Genomic DNA, 11,418 nt, shown 5'->3' on the forward strand with positions numbered 1-11,418 from the left:
TTCTCTCAACCAGCTTCATGAGGAATGCTTTTCCAACAGTCTTAAAGTTCCCACATATGCTGAGCACTTGTTGGATGCTTTTCCTTCACTCTGTGGTCCAACTCATCCCAAACCATCTCAATTGGGTTGAGGTCAGGTGATAGTTTGTAAACAAAATAAATGTAAACAAACACTATATAGTCTCAAAATATAGTTAAAACTGTAATTTAGATTTCATAGATGGTCAGTCCTTGCATCTATAGCTCTGTCAATGAATTTGAGAGTGTTTAGATTTCTCCTGCCCCATCCCTCTGCTTTTTATCAAAACAGGGTCAGGGATGACGCTTTGTTATTGTTTTAACTGCTGATCGGTGCTATAAGTAAAACATTTAAGGTTGACAATCTAATGTAGAAAATGGTTTGATTTGTCAGACTGCAAAAATAAAATGCCGCTACACATCTAGATTAGATGGTAAAAACTGGGTTTTTTTTCTCACACCATGTTCTCCTACGTCCACAGGTGACCTCACAAGGAGATTCCACAGGTGACCTCACAAGGAGATTCCACTGCTCTGGTGACCTCACAAGGAGATTCCACTGCTCTGGTGACAGGAAGAAGATCTGGTGTTATGACAACTCCAGATATGAGTTCTTCATTTTTTTCTTAACATGTATTTTTCTTAAAACTGCATCGTTGGTTAAGGGCTTGTAAGTAAGCATTTCACTGTAAGGTTTACACATGTTGTATTTGGCGCATGTGAAAAATAACATTTGATTTGACACAGGAGAGAGACACCTCACACTTGTTGCAGCTCCATTCAATAACCAGTTGTTGCTACTTTTACCAAGAAACATTCAAACTCTGCTGGGACAAAATGAATCGAAAGGAGGGAGTGTTGATGGATGAAATTGAAAAGAGTTTATGGAATTTGACTGAGGACAATTTACGCTCCCTTTGTGAACATCATGGACATGATGGATCTGAAGTTAAAGCAATGGATCACCGCTCTTTGCGGCGTAAAATCATGGAGGAAATGTGGGACAATACGGATTCAATGAAATCAGTGGAGCAGGGAATATCTTGGTTAGTCCAACTGAAGGAGGACATCAGAAGGATACAGGAGGATGCTAGTGGTGCACCGTCGAGTCCCCTCCAGGCTGAGGATGCTGTAGACTGTGATGAAGAGTGGAGCGGAGAGGGAAGGGCTGGGTTACCTAGCAACGGGTTGGAGGCGGAGTCCATGAGTCCCAGACAATCCAACGACGCTGCAGACTGCAACGTGGAGGACACGGATTGGTTAACTAGCAACAGACTGGAGGCGGAGTTATCTCCAGAAAGGCACACACTAGAGCAAAGAGTGAGAGGCGTGAGTATTTATTTTCCCAGTTGGAAAGGGAGTATTTATTTTCCCAGTTGGAAAGGGAGTATTTATTTTCCCAGTTGGAAAGGGAGTATTTATTTTCCCAGTTGGAAAGGGAGTATTTATTTTCCCAGTTGGAAAGGGAGTGTTTATTTTCCCAGTTGGAAAGGGAGTGTTTATTGTCCCAGTCGGAAAGGGAGTGTTTATTTTTTTGTCCCAGTAAGTGTTAATTTATTTATTGTCCCAGTCGGAAAGGGAGTATTTATTTTCCCAGTCAAAGTGTTTCTCAACAGTCCTTCATTGATTCCTCAACTTCCTTCTATAAAAGACATTGGAGGAGAATATCTGAGGTTCCTCCTCTTGACCTTTCTCCTTTTTGAGAAGAAGGTTACGTAATCGTGGATGAGGGGAATTTAAAGACTTCAAAATTAATTGACAGGTAGAAGAGCATTTCCCACCCTGATTAATTCCGTCTATATTTTGTGATTTACAGGACACGTCTCTCCTGCCCCGCTCCACTCTCCCAAAGACCCTGTGTCGTGCCTCTCCCGGAAGCGCCTTAATTTGGGGGCTGAAGAGGGTGTCTGTGCAGCTGATGGACTGCAGGAAAACACCAGGGCAGAAAACCCGCAAGAAAACCCACTCCTATGCTCAAGGCGGGAAGAGTCTTGCCACAAAAGACATTCTGGAGCGACATCTGCTAACTCACACTGGAGAGAAACAGAAAAATATATGCGCTGACTGTGGAAAAGTATTCAGTACATTTTCCAGCCTTACCAGGCATCTGAAAACTCATACTGGAGAGACATGTCATGTTTCTGAAACCACATGCTCTGAATGTGGAAAGACATTCAGTACACATTCCAGTCTTAGGAGACATCTGCTAACTCACACTGAAGAGAAACCGTACGTTTCCCCTCGTTGTGGGAAGAGTTTCAATGATCCAGGAAACTTGAAGAAACACATCTTTAGAACTCACTCAGGAGAACATTTTGAAGAGGAACCTTCCGAAAACAATGTTGGTTCCTCAGAACATGATGGGGCCGTGAAGAAGCCAGTCCTTCATCCATGTGCTCACTGTGGTAAGAAGTTGTCAACTAAAACAAGACTAAAGATTCACCTGAAGACCCACACTGGAGAGAAACCTCATGTCTGCCCCGACTGCAGGAAGAGCTTTGCTTTCCGTCCCTCCTTGACCAAACATCAGAAACTTTGTCATTCAGAGCACGGAGGAGTGAAACGGCACGAATGTTCAGTCTGTGGGAAAGTCTTTAATCAACCAGGAGCCTTGAGGTCCCATCAAAGAACCCACACTGGAGAGAAACCCCACCTCTGCTCCGACTGTGGAAAGAGTTTCTGTTTTCGTTCGTCTCTGAGAAGACATCAGGTACTCCACGCAGGAGACAGTGCGAAGCCCCACGTGTGCTCTGTCTGTGGGAAAGGCTTCAGAGATTCTGGATACTTAAAAAAACACCAATCTATCCATTCAGGAGAGAAACCTCACCTCTGCTCCAATTGTGGAAAAACTTTCACATCCTTCCTTAGCTTAACAAATCATTCCAAATCACATCGTCTAGATGGAAACCAATTCCAATGCTCTGAATGTAAGCGCCATTTCCCAACAAAGGAACGGCTGTCAAGCCACCAGAGGACGCATACTGGTGAAAAACCTTTCTGCTGCTCCCAATGCCACAAGCGCTTCTCTCATTCAAATAGTTATCAAAGGCACCTTCGTATGCACTCCGGTGAGAAACCCTTTGTGTGTCCTCTCTGTGGGAAGCAATTTAACGACTCTTCGAATCTTAGAACACATGTTAGAAGACATAAAGGAGAAAAGGTAGGAAAGACACAGGTCTCTGAGCCATGCCCTCACTGTGGGAAGAGGCTGGCTTCTAAGGCAGGGTTAGAGACTCACCTGCGGATCCACACTGGAGAGAAACCTCACCTCTGCGCCAACTGCGGCAAGCGCTTTACCTTCCTCTCCGCCTTGAGAAGACATCAGAAAACGCAGCACAGAGAGCAAGTAGCAAAGCCGCACATCTGTTCTGTCTGTGGGAAAGGCTTCGTGGAGTCTGGAGCGCTGAAGAAACATGTGGTGACCCACGAGGAGAAACAGCACCTTTGCTCCGATTGCGGGAAGAGTTTCAGGGTGCTTCAGGCCTTGTCGATTCATCAGAGAACCAAGCATCAGAAAACAAATGAGCAAGTAAGAGAGAACAATTCGTACCTCTGCCTTACTTGCGGCCAGGAATTCAATTCAAAGCATAGATTGGTAATCCACGAGAGAAAGCACACAGGAGAGAAACCTTACCAATGCTCCCAGTGTGGCAGGTGCTTCGCTGATAAGACTAATATGAGGCGTCACCAGACGGTGCACACAGGAGAGAAACCATTCCAATGCTCCGTCTGCGACATGAAGTTCTCTCAAGTCGCCTCTTTAATACGGCACCGGCTAATACACTCGGGTCAGAAACCGCACCACTGCACTTACTGTGACAAGAGTTTCTCTCAATCGAACACGCTGAAAACGCACATACTAACCCACACGGGAGAGAAACCGTACCAGTGCCCCGACTGTGGGAAGGGTTTCACTGAAAAGAAAGCCATTAAGAAACACCAACGCGACACACACGGGACAGGAGCAGACAGCAACACACTGCTTTCTCATAGAGATTGAGTCAAGACCGGAGCCCTCGAGCAAAGCCCTACCAATGTCCTGACTGAAGAAAATGTTTCTCAGAGAAAAGAGCTCTTGTGAAAAACCAGAAGGCACACCGGAGAGACAGCCCCCTATTGTTTTATTTTGAACTGAAGGTTTGAGAATGTTTTAAAATAAACATGTGCTTTTTAAAATAATGTTTTTTTTCTCCACTTGGCCCCAATTGTGAGTCTGGTTTGGATGCAGTCATGAATTTGTGCTCAGAACATTTTCTGGTCTTGAATGTGATGTTTATTTTTGTATGTTTAGCTGTATAGGTTAATCCTCTGGAAGCTAAAGTGGTTTCAAGTGGATAGAAACATGGATTTACATGGATTTATATATTGATATTTCAATAATACTATTGCATTCATCAGCTGGTTTTGGCAAATTGCTCAATCATAAACATAAACATTCTAAACAAACTAGTGAAATCACCAGCAAACTGAACACTCCTTTCTGAGCTGTATCATCATGACATGGGCTATTACCCAGCGTGGGTAAAACAGGTCATTTCATTCATGTGTACGTGTATTAACTCAACAATCATCCTACTGAGTAATGTTACTTTTTATTTAGCGATAAAGTGTATCCATGTCCTCTATGAGGATATCTTCATTAGTTTTCTCATCTCTCTCTTACCTCTTTACATGTGATAGGAAAGCATCCAACAGGAAGATGTGATTACTGCCAGAGACAGTGGAGCATGTGCTGATACAGTGTGGTCAGTAGGAGAGAGACTGATACAGTGTGGTCAGTAGGAGAGAGACTGATACAGTGTGGTCAGTAGGAGAGAGACTGATACAGTGTGGTCAGTAGGAGAGAGACTGATACAGTGGGGTCAGTAGGAGAGAGAAGGAGAGAGACTGATACAGTGTGGTCAGTAGGAGAGAGAAGGAGAGAGACTGATACAGTGTGGTCAGTAGGAGAGAGAAGGAGAGAGACTGATACAGTGTGGTCAGTAGGAGAGAGACTGATACAGTGTGGTCAGTAGGAGAGAGACTGATACAGTGTGGTCAGTAGGAGAGAGAAGGAGAGACTGATACAGTGTGGCCAGTATGAGAGAGACTGGAAGAGTGTGGCCAGTAATCGAATCTCCCAGATAACATTCCTTAATAAAAAAAATATGGGGTGCCCCAGAGCGAGAAATTTCACTGCCTAATTTCTTCTGGGCAGGCAAATGGGGAGGGGACAATAAATAGACCAGAGCCAGTCAATAGCTTTGAGCTCACGCGAGAGAGGGAACACCCACTTACACTGACAGGAACCTTGAATATGTTTTATACGGTAAACAGCCTTAATAAATATCTTATTAATCCACCATCTTTGGAAGTACAAAAGATTAATATCAAAAGATTGGAGACTGTATCTAATGATGTTCTGGGCAACTTGGATGGGGGTGGGGGCCACAAATAATCTGAACATCATGAGGGGTTCACAGTGGCTCAAGGGTCAGCATACCTACATCAATACCCCCCCCCCCCCCCCCCCCCCCCCCCCCCCCCCCCGACCGAGGAGATCAAATGTTGCAGTTTTAAAGTAAGTTGGCTGCAATTCTACACATTTTGACATGGGACAGAGAGAAGATTTTGCACTTTGATATCTAATTCCATGGAATTCTACTCATTTTGCCATGGGACAGAGAGAACCACTTGCCGTTTTACAGCAAATTTCCTTCTACATATTTTACCATAGGGTGGAGAGAAATGTTTGCTATTTTTAATATAATATTTGAGTGACTAACAAAATCAATGGGGGGCCCAACGGTCGGTAATTCGCCCACAATTTCAAGAAGTTTAGATGGCTGGTTAGACTAATTTACGGATCTAAAAAATGTTAGCTGACATGGGCTAATTGAGGGACTGACATAACAAGAGAAAAACTGCTGAACCAGAAGTGGGCTGGTTCTGATTCATTGTATTTCTGAAGAACAGAAGAAAATTGCACAAGGACTCGCAACCATCGCAAATTCCAAAGTAACGTGCTTTGAACTTCAGAGTAGGGTCCCTGTTAAAGGAATCATCTCTGGGGTGTCTATGGCAGTTGAGCCTGAGTACCCCAAGTCATCTCTGGGGTGTCTATGGCAGTTGAGGCTGAGTACCCCAAGTCATCTCTGGGGTGTCTATGGCAGTTGAGGCTGAGTACCCCAAGTCATCTCCGGGGTGTCTATGGCAGTTGAGGCTGAATACCCCAAGTCATCTCCGGGGTGTCTATGGCAGTTGAGGCTGAATACCCCAAGTCATCTCCGGGGTGTCTATGGCAGTTGAGGCTGAATACCCCAAGTCATCTCCGGGGTGTCTATGGCAGTTGAGGCTGAATACCCCAAGTCATCTCCGGGGTGTCTATGGCAGTTGAGGCTGAATACCCCAAGTCATCTCCGGGGTGTCTATGGCAGTTGAGGCTGAATACCTCAAGAAAATAATCTAAGGTGTGGTTGGTGCCCGTTGCCTGAGATGATTGGTGAACTGAGGAAAAAGGAAGATGATAGTCTATGGTTGATACGGGAATTAAGTTATTAATGTTCTTAAACCGAACTTCAATTTAACTACTCAGTTTGTATACCAGAAGGTGTAAGGTTCCGGTTGAAGGAAACAGACTGAGACCCAGCCTACAATAATCAGGATGTTTATTTACGAGAGCTCTAAAAATCATACAATGCACACAGCCTTTTATATTACCACACACACACACACACACAAATGAACTCACATCAGTAGAGAACTCCACCCCGCTTTAGGCGGCTGTATTTTTCCACAGTACCCAGACCACCTGTCTCCTTATCTTTTGCCAGCCTAGCCGTTTTCGGGCAGTTGTTCCCCTCCCTAACTTAGGGAGGCCCATTTTCCTGTTACTTTCACAAGGTCGTCTTATCAACTATGCCCTGTTCATTTTGAAATAGTAACAGTGTCTTAGTCTTAAACAGTCTACTCACACACAGTATTGGATTATAGTTGTTAACACATTATTATAGTCTTATAATTCTAATACATTTCACAAAGTGATATGGTTTCAGAGTGGAATACTTTAGTCAAAACCTCAGACATATAAATTATTTTATCAATGGTTCTATTGTTTTTTAATAAAGAGCATCTCCCTACATATGAAGCTAGGCTAGGTAAGGTATGCATTCACCTCCCTACATGTGAAGCTAGGCTAGGTAAGGCATGCATTCACCTCCCTACATGTGAAGCTAGGCTAGGTAAGGTATGCATTCACCTCCCTACATGTGAAGCTAGGCTAGGTAAGGTATGCATTCACCTCCCTACATGTGAAGCTAGGCTAGGTAAGGTATGCATTCACCTCCCTACATGTGAAGCTAGGCTAGGTAAGGTATGCATTCACCTCCCTACATGTGAAGCTAGGCTAGGTAAGGTATGCATTCACCTCCCTACATGTGAAGCTAGGCTAGGTAAGGCATGCATTCACCTCCCTACATGTGAAGCTAGGCTAGGTAAGGCATGCATTCACCTCCCTACATGTGAAGCTAGGCTAGGTAAGGTATGCATTCACCTCCCTACATGTGAAGCTAGGCTAGGTAAGGTATGCATTCACCTCCCTACATGTGAAGCTAGGCTAGGTAAGGCATGCATTCACCTCCCTACATGTGAAGCTAGGCTAGGTAAGGTATGCATTCACCTCCCTACATGTGAAGCTAGGCTTAACCTTTATTTAACCAGGAAAGGCTATGAGCTTCTAACTTTGCAGTATTTTTTTTTCTTCTGATGTTTCGGACGTTATTTGCTCAGAACGTTTCTTGTATTATTATCTACAGCCGAAAATAACTTTTGGATATAAGATGAGCACAAATTTGACTTCCTGACCTGGATCCTTTGTTTGAACTTTCTGAGACAGGTCATTATTTTCATCCTGGGAGCTGCACCAAAACACTGACGTCGGAGAAGAAGAAGAAGTGGAGCCTTAGTCAGACACCACATACCATCCACCGCTTCAGAGTACGTTACTCGTTAACGTTCAGTGCCTTGACAATAAAGTAGACAAGCTCAGGGTGAGGATCTCCTTCCAGAGAGACATCAGGGACTGTAACATACTCTGTTTTACGGAATAGTGTCTCTCTCTGGATATATTGTCCCCTGTCCATTCAGCCAACGGGGGTTCTCTGTCCATCGCGCCGACAGGAAGAAAGAATTCCCCAGGAAAAATATAATCACATTTTATTGGTCACATACACATATTCAGCAGATGTTATTGTGGGTGTAGCGAAATGCTTGTGTTCCTAGCTCCAACAGTGTAGTAATATCTAACAATTCACAACAACAATAATACACATTAATCTAAAAATAAAAGAGCAAAATGTATATGTGATGGAATGTATAGACATTGGACAGTATGTGGAAATAATATTTTGTATATCTGTAGAATTCGTAGGATAGAAGAGTATATGTACAGCAATAGTTGAATAGAATACTGTATGTACATATGAAATGAGCGTTCCCTTATTGAGGCGGAAGGGTTTGTTTCATGATTAACAACTCATGGTGTGATTGTGGTAATGTACAGGAACTCAAGTCCTTCTGTTCTCCGGATCTGAAATACCTCACCATCATATGCCGACCGCATTACTTCACAAAAATTGTTTTATTTGGTCATCGTCACTGCCGTGTATATTCCCTCCCCAAGCCGACGCTGCGACGACTCTCAAGGAACTACACTGGACTATTTGCAAACTGGAAACCGCATATCCGGAGGCCGCATTTATTGTTGCTAGGGACTTAAAACCCTTTAACAGGCAGCTCAAACCTGCAGTTGAGCTAATTTGAACAGCAATTTTCTTATGAAATTAAACATATGCATTTTGTTTGGCATATTTTATCATCTCAAACAATGCTATTTATCAGACTCACATATTTTTAAACACCCATTCAAAGATGGTTGAAAACCAGGAAGTGAACGTGAGCAAAACCAAACCTCATTTACCACAAATGTTTTTGTACTAATTGTGTATAAAATGGGAAATTACAAGGTTGTAATGTAATTTAAGAATGATTAAATTACTAATGTTTTATTTATTTTTTTATTTTAAGAAATCTTCAAAAATATGCTCTACCAGGTGGTTGAGTTGCCCATTAAAGGAATGCTATTAAGTCAAAACTAGTGATAATGGAGAAATATTGTTACGGGATCTTTTTGTCTGTGCAAGTACAAAAATCCTTTCAAATCCATATCATTATTTACAGTCTGCCTGTTAGCTGCCTGTTATCTTACATTTACATTTTAGTCATTTAGCAGACGCTCTTATCCAGAGCGACTTACAGTAGTGAGTGCATACATTTCATACATTTTTTTCTCCGTACTGGTCCCCCGTGGGAATCGAACCCACAACCCTGGCGTTGCAAACACCATGCTCTACCAACTGAGCCACACGGGACCGTTTCACAATATCATTCAGTACATGTCATTTTACTGGTGTTCTAAGCAGATACAGTGCAAATCGGAAAGTTTTCAGACCCATTGACTTTCTCCACTTTTTGTTACATTACAGCCTTATTATAAAATTGATTAAATTAATTGTTTTCCTCATCAATCTACACACAATACCCCATATTGACAAAGCAAAAACAGAAATACAGTATTTATATACGTATTAAGACCCCCTTTGCTATGAGTCTCAAAATTGAGCTCAGGTGCATCCTGTTTCCATTGATCATCCTTGAGATGTTTCTACAACTTGATTGGAGTCCACCTGTGGTCAATTCAATTGACCACAAGGTGGACTGGGGAAGGGAACCAAAAAATGTCTGCAGCACTGAAGGTCCCCAAGAACACAGTGGCCTCCATCATTCTTAAATGGAAGAAGTTTGGAACCACCAAGACTCTTCCTAGAGCTGGCCACCCGGCCAAACTGAGCAATCGGGGAAGAAGGGCGTTGGTCAGGGAGGGGACCAAGAACCTGATGGTCACTCTGACAGAGCTCAGGAGTTCCTCTGTGGAAGATGGGAGAACCTTCCAGAAGGACAACCATCTCTGCAGCACTCTGCAAATCAGGCCTTTATGGTAGAGTGGCCAGACGGAAGCCACTCCTCAGTAAAAGGAACATGACAGCCAAAAAAGCACCTAAAGTTTGCTAAAAGGCACCTAAAGACTCAGACCATGAGACACAAGATTCTCTGGTCTGATGAAACCAAGAATTAACTATTTGGCCTAAATGCCAAGCGTTACGTCTGGAGGAAACCTGGCACCATACCTACGGTGAAGCATGGGGGTGGCAGCATCATGCTGTGGGCAAGTTTTTCAGCGGCAGGGACTGGTAGACTAGTCAGCATCGAGGCAAAGATGAAAGGAGCAACGTACAGAGAGATCCTTGATGAAAACCTGCTCCAGAGCGCTCAGGAGCTCAGACTGGGGCGAAGGTTCACATTCCAACAGGACAACGACCCTAAGCACACAGCCAAGATAACGCAGGAGTGGCTTCAGGACAAGTCTCTGAATGTCCTTGAGTGGCCCAGCCAGAGCCCGGACTTGAACCCGATCAAACATCTCTGGATAGACCTGAAAATAGCTGTGCAGCAACGCTCCCCTTCCAACCTGACAGAGCTTGAGAGGATCTGCAGAGAAGAATTGGAGAAACTCCCCAAATACAGGTGTGTCAAGCTTGTAGCATCATACCCAAGAAGACTCGAGGCTGTAATCACTGCCAAAGGTGCTTCAACAAAGTACTGAGTAAAGGGTTTGAATACTTATGTAAATGTGGTGATATTTCATTTTTTATTTATTTTAAAATAAATGTGCTAAAATGTCTTAAAACTTGTTTTTGCTTTGTCATTATGGGTATTGTGTGTAGATTGATGAGGGGGAAAAAGCTATTAATCCATTTTAGAATAAGGCTGTAATGTAACAAAATGTGGAAATACATTTTATAGATAAAGGATAAGTAGCATATCGTTTTTTAAAAATGTTTGCATGCTTTTCTCCTTCGAGAAAACAACAGCAGATTCAAAGGGGGTGTGTCGGATTTTAGAAAACTTCCGCGTGTGCCACTACGAGGATACTCTTGTGCATCCTCTGCCGAAGTAGGGAATCGAGGAGGGGAGAAGACTCATTTGTATCGCCTACTAACAAATTGACACTCTCCTCATTGAGAATCTCACAAGGAGTAAATGATAGAACATATCTAAACAGACTGTTACCCAGGCTCCTCCATGAGTCTCAGTTCTATATTTTAATTGGAGGTGGAAGTTATCGATGTTGCCATGTCTGAAACAGTTGTGAATCTGACGTTTAATTTTGATCTGAAGGTTTGTAAATGTCTCAAAATAAACATGTTTTTTAAATTCTTTTTTTTAATAATGTTTTTTCTCCGCTTGGCCCCAGCGGTAAGTCTGGTTAGGATAAAAAGTCATGAATTTGAGCTCGAAACATTTC

At 43.1% G+C, this 11,418-nt stretch overlaps 1 protein-coding gene across 1 annotated transcript; it reads left to right on the forward strand.

Moving 5' to 3' along the window:
* The first annotated feature begins 700 nt into the window (after positions 1 to 700).
* LOC115183732 (zinc finger protein 665-like) lies at positions 701 to 4,463 on the forward strand. Its single transcript, XM_029744815.1, has 2 exons — positions 701 to 1,346; positions 1,834 to 4,463. Exons 1-2 carry the CDS (start codon positions 855 to 857, stop codon positions 4,015 to 4,017), a joined length of 2,676 nt encoding a protein of 891 aa, XP_029600675.1. The 5' UTR covers positions 701 to 854; the 3' UTR covers positions 4,018 to 4,463.
* The last annotated feature ends 6,955 nt before the right edge of the window (positions 4,464 to 11,418 follow it).

The sequence above is a fragment of the Salmo trutta genome, unplaced genomic scaffold (assembly GCF_901001165.1).
Source record: "Salmo trutta unplaced genomic scaffold, fSalTru1.1, whole genome shotgun sequence".
NCBI classification, from domain to species: Eukaryota; Metazoa; Chordata; class Actinopteri; order Salmoniformes; family Salmonidae; genus Salmo; species Salmo trutta.

Excerpts from the sequence above, each read along its gene's own strand:
- LOC115183732 (XM_029744815.1), top strand. The coding sequence starts at position 855 with ATGAATCGAAAGGAGGGAGTGTTGATGGATGAAATTGAAAAGAGTTTA. Across the intron at positions 1,347-1,833 it reads TAGAGCAAAGAGTGAGAGGC|GACACGTCTCTCCTGCCCCG; the intron begins GTGAGTATTTAT and ends TGTGATTTACAG.